Below are 16,187 nucleotides of genomic sequence, written 5' to 3' on the forward strand. Positions count from 1 at the left end.
CCCCTAGCCAGGGGCCCCTGCTATTACGCTCTCCAACCCACCCAATCCTTTCTAACATGAACTGTACAACATGCCACAAACCATTAAATTTGACTTGACTCGAACCAGTGCTGTCCATTCTGCTGATTGTGCTGACATGTTGCAAGTATGCACAGCTCATTGATGCATAAGTGGCTCACCAGTGTCTGTCTTTACTGGAAATGCCCCATGAACTCCAGCTCTACACATATATATGTATGCTTGCCTACACATATTCCCTTGCCACTCTCTTCTCTGCACCGGACACTGCTATATCCTCCTACTTCACAAACCTAATCTCCTCTTTTCTTATATTCACCCCTCCTCCACCATTCATTCTCTTGAAGTCCTCTACCCACTCAGTTTCCCTCAACCTCACCCCTCTCTGTCTGACTCTTCTCCCCTACCTTGCCCTTGTCTTTACTCCTCTGCTCCTGATATCCACTTTCCCTCCACTGCTGTTTTCCTCTGGTCCTCAGCTCATTTATTTGGATGGTATCCCTGATCCTTCTTCGATCCTCATTGCCCCTATGTAGGAATGCATACCAGCTGTCCCAATTTCCATTTAGGGGCAGGCAAACAAGGTGTCAGCCTGAGGCACTGGACCATTGATGCACAAGATCAGACGTTCTTCGCCTTCACAGTGCTTAGAAATTCAAGTCCAGGCTCAGACCATTGGAGCTCCGCTCCCCTTTCCTTTTCATTTTAGTTTTGCATTTCAAGCACAAATGGAGAAATAAGGAGGTAGACATCTATCAAACATCTCTTTAACAGATCTCTTTGTAAACAGAAGCACATTTAAAACAAAAAGAGAATGGTGGTATGGATGCAAACACAGCAGTGAGTAGGTAATTGAGAGTATATTGCCTGTGACTTTTCCTCTAAGAACTATGAATGCTGCATGAATAGAAAGGTGAAGGCTGAATTGCAAGTAGCCTGCTGTGTGAAGCAAAGGCTACGAACAGGCTGCCTTATCATACATTTTCTTTAACTGGTTCTTGTAGTTTCCCACTCAGAATGAGGAAGCTAATGTTACAATCACAATTGTTTTACTCAACATGTTTCAATAACATTGTATATATTGTTAGGGTGGTTTATGACGTGGTCAAATTAGCCTAATAAAATAGAGCATTATTTTAGTTCTTAAAACCCAGATTTTGTCAAGTATTTGTACCAAAGACATGTGATTAAGTGCCTAAATAGCAGGCAGAGCTCAGCTCCTGGCTTCACCACTTAAGCAAAGTGTGATCCAGCGTAATTGGGTGACTGTAGAAGTGATGTGATGCAGTTTGCAAAATATGCTAGATTCTTGCTTTACTAAACTATAAAGCTTCATAGTGTACCATTTACAAATCCAACAAGTATAACCTGACAACAGTGAAAATGTTTTCATTGTTGCAACACATTCATCATACTATGAATCATTTGTTGTGACCAGATGTGTGGGTCGCCACGAGGATCATAGTTACATTTCCAGTTACATGCACAGCTGCTTTTGCTGATTGTTGAGAGGAGTTTGCGGTCTTTAATGGGTGAAGATCCATAACCTTCAAACAAAATGATTAAAAGAATAGACGATGAAGCAGCAATACATGCTTTTTTGGCAGCAACATCTAGGAGAGTGTGCTTTGTTTAAAATAAATGTACACATGACATAATGAAAAGTAAGTGCGCTTTGCTATATTCATTTCTATTTTCCTGTGTTTATTTATAACTGTAAATCATTTTCATGAAAGTTAACAAAAGTAGCCTTCTTTTGTATTGCAATTATTTTATATTGTTGCAGCAGGGCTCAAGTTTGGGATGGGCAAAACAACTGAATATTGCGGAAAAATTGGCACATTCCGGGAAAAATGTGTCTAATCTACCAATTTCGCCCATGGAGCAAAATTGTCAATTTCAGGGCACACATTGTATAATGCTAAGTAGGAGCTCCTCTCTCCATGATGTTGTTTTTGCAATATCCGACCATTTAATGAGAGCTTGGAGAAGGAGGAAAGCAAACTTTGTGACCTATGATTTATCTTTTTATATATAGTACTTTATTGGAATGGAATGGTACGGAACAGTATCTGTTGAGCACAAACACACACATCGTAAAACCAATGTAGCTATTTTACACTTCAAAGTCTTTTTACATTTAGACGATGAATTGATTTATATGCTATTTTGGGGCTTGTCTTTTTACTGTAATTAAATAGATTTTGCTTTTATGGGGACAAGCCAAAAGAAAGTATTGTTGTCGTTGTAGATTTCGGGACTTTTTCCAACCTGAACATTTGTTTTTTCCAGAAATTTTGTTTTTAAGGGCAAAAAAAGGGACATTTCGAGAAAATATGAAATTTCAGAGAAAAAACAGAACTTGCATAAAAAAGTGTCAGAAAAGGGAATACAATTCAAATGCAATTGGTGGCAAATTTCACCAATTTAATTTTGCTGGTGTCAATTTCGCCCATTCCTAGTTGTAGTCTTGCAGAGTTTGTAGTATTAGGAGGGTGCATTGTAGTGTTTTACCCGAGCACTGTATTGTCTAAATTCTATCTTGGATAGGTTGTACAAATAGATGAAAAGGATCCATATTTAAATGTGGCTTTGTAAACCCTGGAAACACGGGAACTACTTGAAAACAAGTTCGTAAAACTAATGTTCATAGTTTTAGAACACGTTCCAAATATCAGGAACACATGCTTCAAAGCAAGGAATCTGGTGGGAGTATTTGGATCACATGGCAGCTCTTACTCTAAAAAGCCTTTTGGGTTATTTTTTGTGGGCAGTCCACGTGGAACCATGGTGTCTGAAAACATTTACTGGGTGGAATATGGCTTCGACTGGAGACTCGTCCGAGATGTAGATATGACTGAAATCAGGTGTGTGGTATGAACCCGCTACTTGATGGTGTGCAGCTGCCTCTCTATATGTGTGTACTATTGTACCCCCGTTATCTAAGTCACCAGCCTGAGCCACATCGGGTAACTAAGTGGATCGTGCTTCATGTTGGTGGCTGTGGAATGGTGGATCTAGAAGGGAGAGTCTCTCGCTTTTCCTCCCCAATATCTAGAGTTCCCCCTCATCCCCTGCTACCTCTATCCATCCCAGGTCCTCTGCTGCCCCTCTGTCCTGCTTGCAACCCCTGGATGTGTCCCCTATGTGCGGCGTTCAGTTACTTCCCAGCTAGATTTGTGCGTTATGAATCTTCTACATACATATCATCATCATCATCATCAAATGTTTTGTTCGGTGTAAGCCATAAAACCAATCACTTACATATACGACAATATACAAATGTTCAATTTCAATTCATCATGGATAAAAAGTATAATGGTTAAAAACAAACAAAAGCTTAAAATCTCAAAGAACGAATCACAGAATTAATTATGAACATACATTCTCAAACACAGTGAGGGAAAGTGTGGTCTCAATCCTTTACTAAATAGCTGCCATGACTTGTTCTACAGCTATGATATTAGCTTTGACTAGACTGTTCCTGCGCAACCCGGCCCAATGAATATAATTGAATGCCAAGGTTCACCACCAATGGTTCAGGTGTGCATCTGGAACAAAACATTGCATCTGTAATAGTAGCACAGCCTCTTGTCCTAAAAATAGGCTTCAAATATTGTGATCTAAGGGATTGTAATTTATCACAAAAAAACAGAAAGTGTACAACCGTTTTATTGCCCAAATCGCATAGTGGGCAGGCCCCCATGTTGTCTGCCCTCCACGCACTTGTGAATGTGGTGATCTTAAGGGTGCCCATTCTGAATTCTTCTAAGTATAGGGATCTCGCAAAGGCCGGGGTCATAGCTCCAGGCTTTCCTCGTGCCCCAAATCTCATTTAGATTCAAGATAACTTGGCCGCAAGCTTAGGTGTTTGCATACATCCTCCATGTTTCTTCTAGATTCATGTAAGACAGATTCTTTGAGCATTGTCCTTGATGCTCTGATCAGACAATGTTAGGCTCAGCCTACATCCCTGGCAATTGTAGCCTCCTAAAGGTTTCCTTCACATGGGTAGCCCATGGAGACTCCTACCCCCCTCTTGCTCCAATAAAGGATTCAGGGCATCCCACTAACACTCAAGTCCTTTGTTGTCCATAACCTAAGCCAATACAGGGGCGGTCTAGATGTAAACTGATCTACTATTGGGCACAATCTTCTTTTATGTTAATAATAGCATTTGGTGAACCCTGGGGGAGCAGCAGCATCTTTTTTAAAAACACATTTTCTGCTACTGAGAGCTTAGGTGCTTTAACATGTCCCCATAGATCCGCTCCATAAAGGGCAGAGGGTATAGCCTGTTTCTTGTACAGCTCCAAGGTTGGCGAGACTGCTCTGCCTCCACAAGGGTTATGAAACACTTTTGTGGCACCACTACATTTTTCAAGATTAACGCACACCTTAAGTGTTTGCGCCGACCATGAGCAACTATCTTGGAATCTTAGTCCTAAGTAATCCAAGAAAGGAACTTGCTGAAGCCTGCAACCATTAACCGCGACACTCAAGATAGACTTTACACTGGTCTTGGTTGTAAACATCATTGTTTTTGTTTTGTTCAGGTTCAGTGTAAGTCCCACCACTTCACATTTCCCCAGGAAGGTTGCCATTGTGCTCTTTATGCCCATGGGTAATGTGGCCAGGAGGACAGCGTCATCGGCGAAAACCAGAGCCGGAACCCTGTTGTAACCTATCCTTGGGGCATCAAGGCATTTGTCCACCAGTTCCACAATGACCTCATCAATGAACAGACAAAAGAGTAATGGGGCAAGTCCACCCCCCTGCCTAACACCTCTAGTGACCCTGAAGGAGTCTTTGACCTCCCCCGCCTAGCCCAATGCATACCACTGCCTCGTTGCCACAGTATTTCCTCTTGATGATTTCAATCAAATGCTGGGGAATTTGTCTTTTACGGAGAACACTCCACAATGTGTCCAGTGGGAATCCGTCGAAGCCCCTTTGGAGGTCCACAAAGAGTCCCTTCAGAGTATCATACTTTGGATTACCACAAATAATCAGAAGCACGGGTCAATGGTGCTACTATGTTTTCTTGGAGTGTGTGGATAGTGCCATAGCTATCAGCCCAACCTTGGAGGTGATCCAATATTGCAAATGTTTTTCCCACACTATAGAGCAAGGAGATAGGCCAATAGCTGGCAGGTTCTCCCCTCCCACCCTTTTTAGAAATCAGGATGATAACTGCTCTGCACTAAGATTTGGGGACCAGCCTTGTGTTAATCACAGCATTAAAATGTTTTGTCAGGATTGGTGCCCAAATACTCGGCTCATCTTGGAACAAATCTGTAGGGATCTTATCTATAAGAATCTTATATGAGCCTGCAGCTTTACCCCCTTTTTGATGACATATTGCCTCCAGGACATCATTCATTTCTAGAAGGAAAGGGGCTGCTGCATTGTCGAAGGCATGGGGGTTCTGCCCAGGTCGAATTCCTACATTGTTCTCAGCTAATTCTCTACCATATAATTCTGAGAAGTCAAAGCGCCATTCTTCTGGGCAGATGGCACACTGGAGTGAAACCTCACCCTCTGTATTCCTACCCGCGACAAGCTTCCAAAACATTATCCCCTTTCTCAAGGGCTGTCAATAATTCGTCCCATTTCGATCTCACCAAGGCAACTTTATTGGCTTTTGTCAGACTTTTATAATACCCCCTGCAGCTCCTTAAATGCATCTTGTCTACCATGGGGCCGCTAGCCAGGCTATCCGTAATATTTTGCTTAGCCACGCAACATTCATCATCAAACCAGGTATCCCACTTTAGTGCGTGTATTTTTCCACGACTGGTTGGCGGTGTGTGACGCGGGGTAACATACACTATAGCATAGCCTCATACACGTTCACAATCACCTGGTCAATCCTTCCATCTCTACAAATATTTTCAATGTGGGGTATACAAGCCTCGTAGATTTCCAGTTTAATGTTACCCTCTGTAATTGTACCCCATTTGATTGTTTTACGAGCATTTCCTGCCACCTCAATTCCTTGGTCCACCTTTAGTGGTTGACTAATCTCTGGACTTTCTCCCCAGCACTTTAAGGTAGCTGCCAGGGGCTTGTGGTCACTCTCATACTTGCCCGGGACCTTGAAATGAACAAGCAGCTCCGAGTCTCTAGAATTAGAATGTAATCTATACGTGAAGATGACAAATAGCAAAAATAAGTTTCCTTGGCGGGACGATCTAGTGCATGTCTGCCATTAAAAGCTCACATCTCAAGATGGTAAATTATGCAGGCTTTGTCCAGTGCCTGACTAAGCGCCCTTGATGGGGGTTCTGCTGGAAACGATGGTATCTCCCATGCATGGTCCTGATCCTCCCAGAGACCCTCAAGTTCTTTGATGGGTTCTAACTGGAGGTTAAAGTCTCCTGCTATAATAATGGGCACTTTCTAGGGATCAGGCACCTCCCTGTTACCAATGATTTCTTGGATCTTCTTGAAGATAATCGGTGGGTCCCTAACACTAGGTGTAGTTTACACATTGAACAAGAGATGCATGTGGCCATCTGACACATGGGCGACAAGATGCTGTAAATCGGCAAGGTCTGTCGGGCCAGTTCAAAATTAATATCCACCCATACCATTAGCCCCCCACTTGGACGCCCTAGGGGCTCCTTGTGTGCCTGAAAGGCAAAGGATTAACAACCCGGCAAACCAATACTGTCAATGGCCCAAGTTTCGTGTAAAACAACCAGGTCCAAACCTAGGATGAAGCTACACCAACTCAGGTCCTCCACATGTCTGGCTAGTCCGGCAATGTTCCAAGAGAGCAGTTTTCACTGTGGGCTAGAAGGTACAACCCTAGTATCAGAGAAGCGTCAGTCTATACCTTCAAGTCCCTCCCCTACTAAGGATTCAAACTGCCTTACATACAAAGATGGTGTCACAGGTCCCAATGGGGTTGGCAGATCGCCACGCTGACAAACGCCCCCAGCACCAGCTGTTTTAGCTTGGGCATTTACTGCAGGCCAAATCATTAGGGAAGGTGCTTTTAGAGAGATGTTAGAGCCCTCGGGTGGAGCTGTTCGTTGGTCAATACATACACATACAAAGTCTTTGGTTATGATGGCAGGTGAAAGTTGGCTAACACTGTCTATTGCCCCCTGGAACATGTAAAGCTTGTTGACGGTTAATGCTGATTGTTTACAATGTGGGAGGCCTGAAGGAACCTTCTTTCATATGTTATGGGAATGTGCCCAGGTCCTGGTCTTTTGGTGGAAATTCCTGACTAAACTGACACCAGAAGACCCGAAGGTTTTACTGCTTGTGATTTCACCCTTCACTAAATATGAGAATCTGTTTCTGTCTGTTACAGTTGGATTAATAAAATTGATCAGTGCTTCTCAGTGGGAGTGGCAGAATGCCCCCCCACACCTCCTTGCAGCCGATGGACTGCTGAAGTGGATATGTGTATAGCTTTAGAGCATGGGTGCACAACATACGGCCCGCGGGCCAGTTGCGGCCCGCCATGCCCTTTTGACCGGCCCGCGAGGCACAAAGACTTTCCTAATGAAAGTCTTTGTTGTCTTCCGGGCCGGTGAAAACACTGGCCCTCATTGGCTCAGCACACACACGCATCACGTCGCTCCTACGAGCCACGTAATGCGTGTGCTGCACCAATGGAGGGCCAGCTCTACGGCTGGCGTGGTCCATAAGGCTTGATGCCGGAAGGCATTTCAGCCTTGGACCACGCCAGTCATAGTGCGATTGCAGTTTACCTGCCGCTTACCTGCCTGCCTTCCAGCACGTCTCCGGTAAGTGGTCTGTTTGTGTTTGTGTGTCGGGTTTGTTTTGCTTTATGTTTGTGTGTGTATTTTGCGGGGTGGGGGAGTGTGTCGGATGAGTATGAATGTTTGTGTTTGAATGTATTTTGTGTGTATGTTGTATGTTGAGATGCGGGGGTGGGGGGTGTGTCGGATGTGTATGAATGTTTGTTTGAATGTATTTTGTGTGTATGTTGAGATGCAGGGGTGGGGGGGGTGTCGGATGTGTATGAATGTTTGTATTTGAATGTATTTTGTGTGTATGTTGAGATGCAGGGGTGGGGGGGTGGGTCGGATGTGTATGAATGTTTGTTTGAATGTATTTTGTGTGTATGTTGAGATGCGGGGGTGGGGGGGTGTGTCGGATGTGTATGAATGTTTGTTTGAATGTATTTTGTGTGTATGTAGAGATGCGGGGGTGGGGTGGTGTGTCGGATGTGTATGAATGTTTGTATTTGAATGTATTGTGTGTGTATGTTGAGATGCGGGGGTGGGGGTGTGTGTCGGATGTGTATGAATGTATTTGAATGTATTTTGTGTGTATGTTGAGATGTAGGGGGGTGTGTGAATGTTTGTATTTGAATGTATTTTGTGTGTATGTTGAGATGCGGGGGTAGGGGGGTGTCGGATGTGTATCGGATGTGTATGAATGTTTTGATTTGAATGTTTTTTGTGTGCTGAGTTGGGGGTGGTTCGGGTCTGTATGAGTGCTTGTTTGAGAGTTTGCTGATTTGGGGGGGTGGGGTTTCGGGTCTGTATGGGTGCATGCTTGAGTGTGTGTGCTGAGTTGGGGGTGGGGGTTTGGAGTTGGGGGGTGGGGGGTTCGGGTCTGTATGGGTGCATGTTTGTGTGTGTGCTGATTTGGGGGGTGGGGGGTTTGGGTCTGTATGGGTGCATGTTTGTGTGTGTGCTGAGTTGGGGGTGGGGGTTCGGGTCTGTATGGGTGCATGTTTGTGTGTGCTGAGTTGGGGTTTTGGTTGGGGGTGAGGGGGCCATGGGGCATAATGTTTGGTTGGGGGTGAGGGGGCCATGGGGCATAATGTTTGGTTGGGGGTGAGGGGGCCATGGGGCATAATGTTTGGTTGGGGTTGAGGGAGCCATGGGGCATAGTGTTTGGTTGGGGGTGAGGGGGGCCATGGGGCATAGTGTTTGGTTGGGGGTGAGGGGGGCCATGGGGCATAGTGTTTGGTTGGGGGTGAGGGGGGCCATGGGGCATAGTGTTTGGTTGGGGGTGAGGGGGCCATGGGGCATAGTGTTTGGTTGGGGGTGAGGGGGGCCATGGGGCATAGTGTTTGGTTGGGGGTGAGGGGGCCATGGGGCATAGTGTTTGGTTGGGGGTGAGGGGGGCCATGGGGCATAGTGTTTGGTTGGGGGTGAGGGACATGGGGCATAGTGTTTGGTTGGGGGTGAGGGGGCCATGGGGCATAGTGTTTGGTTGGGGGTGAGGGGGCCATGGGGCATAGTGTTTGGATGGGGGCGAGGGACATGGGGCATAGTGTTTGGTTGGGGGTGAGGGGGCCATGGGCATAATGTTTGGTTGGGGGTGAGGGGGGCCATGGGGCATAGTGTTTGGTTGGGGGTGAGGGGGGCCATGATGCATAGTGTTTGGTTGGGGGTGAGGGACATGGGGCATAGTGTTTGGTTGGGGGCGAGGGACATGGGGCATAGTGTTTGGTTGGGGGTGAGGGGACCATGGGGCATAATGTTTGGTTGGGGGTGAGGGGGGCCATGGGGCATAGTGTTTGGTTGGGGGTGAGGGTGGCCATGGGGCATAGTTTTTGGTTGGGGGGTGAGGGGGGCCATGGGGCATAGTGTTTGGTTGGGGGTGAGGGACATGGGGCATAGTGTTTGTTTGGGGGTGAGGGACATGGGGCATAATGTTTGGTTGGTGGTGAGGGGGCCATGGGGCATAATGTTTGGTTGGGGGTGAGGGGGCCATGGGGCATAATGTTTGGTTGGGGGTGAGGGAGCCATGGGGCATAGTGTTTGGTTGGGGGTGAAGGGGGCCATGGGGCATAGTGTTTGGTTGGGGTGAGGGGGCCATGGGGCATAGTGTTTGGTTGGGGGTGAGGGACATGGGGCATAGTGTTTGGTTGGGGGTGAGGGACATGGGGCATAGTGTTTGTTTGGGGGTGAGGGACATGGGGCATAGTGTTTGGTTGGGGGTGTGGGGGCCATGGGGCATAATGTTTTGTTGGGGGTGAGGGGGCCATGGGGCATAATGTTTGGTTGGGGGTGAGGGACATGGGGCATAGTGTTTGGTTGGGGGTGAGGGGGTCATGGGGCATAGTGTTTGGTTGGGGGTGAGGGGGCCATGGGGCATAGTGTTTGGTTGGGGGTGAGGGACATGGGGCATAGTGTTTGGTTGGGGTGAGGGGGCCATGGGGCATTGTGTATCTAGGGTCAATAAAATATATATAAGTTAATTAAACAGGCGAGATACAATAACTAAATAGGAATAAATTATAACAATGGAAAATGTGTAGTACAAAATGTAAGTTTGAAATGCAAATAAAAATCGTTACCCCTCAAAAACATTCTTTTTCCATGTGTTTAGTACAAATTGGGGGTTTAAAAAGCCTCCTGCCACGCCCCGCCTACCGCTCCGCCCACATTTACTTTTCGGCCCACTATAGCCCTCATGTAAGGTACTTTCGGCCCTCTGTCAAAATCAGTTGTGCACCCCTGCTTTAGAGAGAGAGGAGCGTCTATAATGCGCGGGGCTGCCCTTCCAAGACTCAAAGTATGGGGCAGATGGTAAGGGGAGGATTAAGGTAGCCTCTTTTACATTTGACTTTTGATCTTATCTTTTCAGTTTGCATAGTCCCAGATAGATGCTTCTATATTCTGTCCCGAAATTGTGAGATTGTGCATTACTGGTGACCTCCAATCAGGTGTGTGTTTCATTTTATTTACCGGCTGTTTCTTTTTATAGTTCAATAAAATGTATTGGGGGAGAAGAAAAAAACGTGCATTCTGCCCCGTGTTTGAGGGCCTTGGTACCCAGTCCTTACTATTCACCTGCCCTCTGATGTGCCCAAAATCCCACATCAAACTAGCTTAAGTTAAGTTTTTCCAGGCTCGCCGCACTTCACGCAATTTAATTACGCATGTTTAATTTATTACCAGGGCACAATGTAAGAGGGATTTTTACATTTATCACAGTTTGAAAGACACAGGCGCGTGGCATTTTTAGAGTCTCGTGGGAATTAAATGTGTGTAATTATTTAATTGCTTTTCAATTTAAGTCAAAATTACAGTGATGAAAAGTAGCCTTTGCCGGTATTCTAAATGTATCTTTAAGCTAAGTGCTGCTGTTCCTGTTTTCCATAATTTCCCGCTGCGGTTGCTCTGCAATGGCGTTTTCCGCTCGCGCGATTCTTCAAGTGTCTTGAGAGTGCAGGAAAGCGCTTCAACATGGGCGTTTATGAACCATGCTCTCTCCTGAAACCACGGAGGCAAACCATACATAAAATGCATGCTTGAATGATGGCCTCCATCATCTGCTAGCAATCATGTACCCAATATTGTATTTTAGACAAACGCAAGACTTGGCAGATACTGTATCGAGGAGGCATTTTACAGGGATAAACCACCCCTGTGCCATATTCAAAGCATTGTCTTCCACATCTGGGTCTGCATTACAGGGGACAGATTATCTAACAATTGAATCAGTGCAAAAAAGTGAGAACATTCTTAGATAATACGGAATGGAGAGCAAACCAGTTTGTCCCTATCTAGCTTCTATTAACAAACATGCTGTCAATTTGTGCACCAATTAACAAAAAAGGGGGGAATCCCAATATTACTACTAGAGTAGTTGCTCTACCTTTTATGGGGGAGGTAAACTTTTATGCAACCGAGATAGTTAGAACATACCAACAGCTTACAGTAATCATTAAATCAGAGCTGTAATTATCTTATGATCAAAAACTACATTTTTATTAACAATTTGTTAGACAAAAACACAATTCATTTGGTAAAAACGAGAGTGTGGTCACTTTCGCTCAATCGTTATAAAGACTAAAAACACTGTCTAAAACCCGACATTATAGTGGTGACATATGGACCTATATGAAGTGAGGTAACATATTTTTTGTACACGTTAAAAGAATCATGGGAGGGATATAGGGGTGATTAGCCGACTTAGACCTCTCTTGGCTCTTATTCTTAGAGTGCGTTGACATACTTTAAGCTTCTGGAAAACTTAAGGAGATCCGGCTCAAGTCTGAGAGGGGCAGAGATGCCATTCCAGAGGGAGACACCTGCGGAGGAGAGAGATCTACCCCCCTACTCTCTGCTTGGAAAAGCATCTGATCTGCAGAGAGTTAGAGCTAGACGACCAAAGGGCTCTAGCAGGGAGGTGTTTAGGGAGTGAGAGTTAGACGTAGAGGGGTTCCAGCCCCAGACAGCCTTGTGGATGATGCAGAGAGCCTTGAACTTGATCCTTGCAGCAACCGTGAGCCAGTGGAGAGATTTTAGGGCCGTAGAGATGCGGTCCCTGGGCTGGAGGCCAAGGATAAGTCTTGCAGTTCTGTTCTGGATTAGTTGAGGGGGGCAAAGGGAGGAGTTAGGCAGATTGAGGAAGAGGCTGTTGCAGTAGTCCGGCCTGGAGAGGACCAGAGCTCTGGAGGCATTGAGTTTCTGGGGGAAGGTGAGGAAAGGGAGCATGCCTCTGAGGAGGTGCAGCTGAAAGTGGGCCTTCTTGGCAAGAGATCTGAGGAGAGAATAAGAGAGAGGAGTCGAAGATGACACCAAGGTGTTTTGGCTCACTGGATGGTGAAGGGAAAGGGCCCGTGGAGGGCAACCAGAGTATGGGAGGGAAAGAGGGAGCAGGGGTCCCACTGAGAAGGATGTCTATCTTACTGGCATTAAGGCAGAGATCGCTAGCAGTGCACCATGCCTGAATAGCAGACAGGCAGTCAGGAATGAGAGAGGAAGAGGAGGGGGCAGAGGAGGGAAGCTTGAAGGAGAGCTGTGTGTCATCCGCATAACACTGGAAGTTAGGAGAGCAGGTGAATATCAAATGGGCTAGAGGGATAGTGGAGAGAAAAGGCCCTTGTTGAACCTGGGGGGGTCAAACAGAGAGGAAGGAGTTCAACCAGTCCAGAGCCAGGTCCGTGATGCCAAGGGTATCATGGTGCCGATTTATCAGGGTGGCATGATTGACCATATCGAAGGCAGAGGACAGGTCCAGAAGGATGGCAATGGAACGAGAGCTGGCATTGAGGTTAGAAAGCAAGTCTTCACGGGTGTTCAGAAGAGCAGTTTCCGTACCTCTGACAGCTCTGAAGTGAGATTCTTGGTTGTGGAGACAGCCAGCAGATTCAGTGTGGTGGATAAGCTAGGAGATGGCCAGCTTCTCCAAGAGTTTGCCCAGGAAGGGATTAATGGAGATAGGGCAGTAGTTTAATGGACAGGAAGGGTCGTCAGAAGGCTTTTTGAGGACATGGTGCACAAGGGAGTGCTTGGGGAGTCAGGGGAGATAGTTCTGGAGGAGCAGGGGAGCACCTGCTTGGATGAGACTTTCATAGAGCAGACTTGTTTAGAAACCTCATCAGGTGTTATGTGAGAAAAAGAGGACAGTGGGAGGGGAAGGGAGAGAGGGGCTAAGGGAGGCTGGTGGGAGGGTGAGGGAGAAGGGTGAGGAGTAGAGGAGAGTGAGGACAAGATGTCCTGAGTTTTAGAAATGAAGTGAGAGGCCAGAGAATTGCAGAGGGCAAGGGACGGAAGAGAAGTGAAGACTGCAGTACGGTTAGCGCTATCCAACTAACACACCTAGCCCTCCTTTCTTGCAGGGGCATGTGCAGTGAGGCCAACATTATTGGCAAAAGGGCACTATATAAGATCCACCACATTGCATTACAATGCATTTCATCAAAAAACGTCTGCCCTGCTGCAAAAAGAATCAGATTGTTCTTGTACTATATTTGCTGTATAACATAAAGAGAAATACATTTAATGCATTTCTTTTCATGTTATCCAGCAACCATACTAACTTGAACAGCTGATTTATTTTTGCCCTAGCGAAAACATCTTTGAACAATATGGGTTGGGGCTAAACATATTTGCTCTATTCCATATTACTTCATGAGCAAAATTGGCGCGAAAGTCATTGGCTCCATTATTTGCATAACAGCAACATTTTGATAATCTCACCCCGGAAACTTTGCATCGGTGCAGTACAATTTTGTAATTGCATTCGCACTGGGCAAAAATGTGCTTGGTGTAAATATATAGTGCTTCAATACATTTTTGCAACAGGTAGTAGTTGCTCTGGCGCAAATGCCATCTTTTGTGTCCTTCCTTTGTGTTGGAGTGGTCTGCAGGACTGCAGTGCACTTCGCAGTAGGTGGGCCACACATTTAACAATAATAATTTCGCATTTATATAGTGCTACGAACCCTCAGGTATCTGAGCACTGCTTATTGTTACCCACTGTGTGTGGTGCTCATTTATCGACCTTGAAGGATGAAAGGCTGAGTTTGGCCCTGCCGGGATTCGAACCTGCATTGGCAGGCTCTGCACAGATGTGAAAGCGAGCTGTGCTATCTGACTGGCGAATGTGCTATCATTCCTTGCAGAGGCCCATTTCAGGACCCTCTGATGGATCCTGGATCTGCAGGGTCCAATGGCACGTCCACAAGTGGTTCAACCACTAAAAATGCTCCAGGCAAGTGATTGCTCTCCGTACGGAGGTCTCCGGCACGTTCGGCGAGGCTTGCTGCCTTTGATTCCATGTGGTGACGCTACCTGGCGTCAACTCATGTTGTGGTGTGTGCTTGAGTGTTTGCCTGCGTATCGTGCTAACAGCGTGCAACCACTTAACACCTAGAGCATGTTACATTCTCACACCCTCCATAGGCCAGATTATACAAGTTCTGCCCTGTTAAGAAAGAAAGGAACACATGAATTTAGCACCAATTGTGCTACTTAGATAATACAGAATGGAGCTTCAATCATGTTTAGTGACTGTATTATCTAAAAATATTTTTACTAGAGCAAAAATTAAGCGAGATTGTTTTATTTACTAGGTTTGCTGAGTAACATGAAAATAAATGTGATAGACACGTTTCCTTTTGCATTATGCAGCAGAGTACACATAACAGCCTGATGCATTTTTGCTCAAGTGCACATTTTTAGATAATACGGATTGTGACAAAACCAGTTTTTTCAATTTCATATTATCTAAGCATTTGCTCAATTTTTAGCACAGGTGCAAATGTTCAATAATCTGACCCAGAAATTGCTCTGCACTACTGCAAAATTGCTGTGATTGTTGCCCTGGAAAGGAGCACAGTGGATCTGTGTGTCTCAATGCCTCGTGCCCTTAATAGTGTTGGTCTAATCTCTAAAAGATATTCTATGGGATTAGGTGGACGATTTAGGAAGAACCTCCAGAAGACAGAATCATTTCAACAAGCGCTAATTGTTGGCTTGTAACGCAATTTCTTTTTTACATAAACACAGTAGGTTCCATAAACAGATGATGAATTAAGTTTGCCAATGTTTTCATGATTCAAGAACAACATAGGAGGAAATAAAGACGTTGTGTAATTCTGGTCTGTTGTCTTTCTTGCAGTCATCCATGTTGTTGCTCATTTGGTCAACGTGGAGCGATTTCATATGAGCCAATCAAAAGCTGCGGGGGAGTTGCCGAACATGCTTTCCTGCATAGGCCAGAACGCCAACGAAAGCTACCTGAACCCGATCAGAAGCTATGACACGGTGAGCCATTTCAGTCTCATTTGTTTGTTTACATGTCTAACATCTGCTTTCTTTATTCTCCTGGCGAGTTCTAACCTAGACTGTAAGAAACATTGACATTAGAATGTAATTCAAGAGCTTTTAAGAGGATAGGGGAAATGTTGATTCCTTCATATGACACCATCCGCCGCAGACTCAATGTACATTCAATGGACTGCTTGCTCATCATCAGGATGGCCACTTGCTGATGGTCTAGAACAGAATTGCGAGACGTTGCGTCACACATGTTTTGTTTTCCTCTTCAGGTTGCCTTTGCTCTGTCAGACTAGTGGGTTGTTTATACATTTATTCAATACATCCCACCACATTGCAATTGCAGTCATGCCAAGAACAATTTTAAAAGAGCTGCTTCTATCATTGGGCACTGAAAAGGGGATTCTACTCTCTCATGCTTGTCTGCATTTGCTCAATTATGGCAAATAGATTCCATGAATTATTTTGTTTTCTCTATTTTTTCTAGGATGAAAAAAAATAAGTGATTATTATTTTCTTAGTTTAGCTGTGCCTGCAGGCTTTTATAAGTTGCTATTCCTAAAGATAGGGTCTAGTTTCCAAGAGCTTAATCTATCACTTTTCTTAAGGTCTTCCCGCTCTTCTCTTCTTTGATCGAGATATTGAGCACAAGAC

At 45.4% G+C, this 16,187-nt stretch overlaps 1 protein-coding gene across 2 annotated transcripts in view; it reads left to right on the forward strand.

Annotated features, from left to right (window-relative positions):
- The window catches only part of NOX3 (NADPH oxidase 3), a 530,542-nt gene that overhangs the window by 205,169 nt on the left and 309,186 nt on the right, over positions 1-16,187 (forward strand). For both annotated transcript variants that reach the window (XM_069607737.1, XM_069607738.1), the window contains exon 4: positions 15,376-15,521. In XM_069607737.1, the coding sequence (XP_069463838.1) occupies positions 15,376-15,521 (146 nt within the window). The remainder of the gene's footprint in view (positions 1-15,375; positions 15,522-16,187) is intronic.

Source organism: Ambystoma mexicanum, chromosome 4q, assembly GCF_040938575.1.
Source record: "Ambystoma mexicanum isolate Mex_15411 chromosome 4q, UKY_AmexF1_1, whole genome shotgun sequence".
Classification (NCBI taxonomy): domain Eukaryota; kingdom Metazoa; phylum Chordata; class Amphibia; order Caudata; family Ambystomatidae; genus Ambystoma; species Ambystoma mexicanum.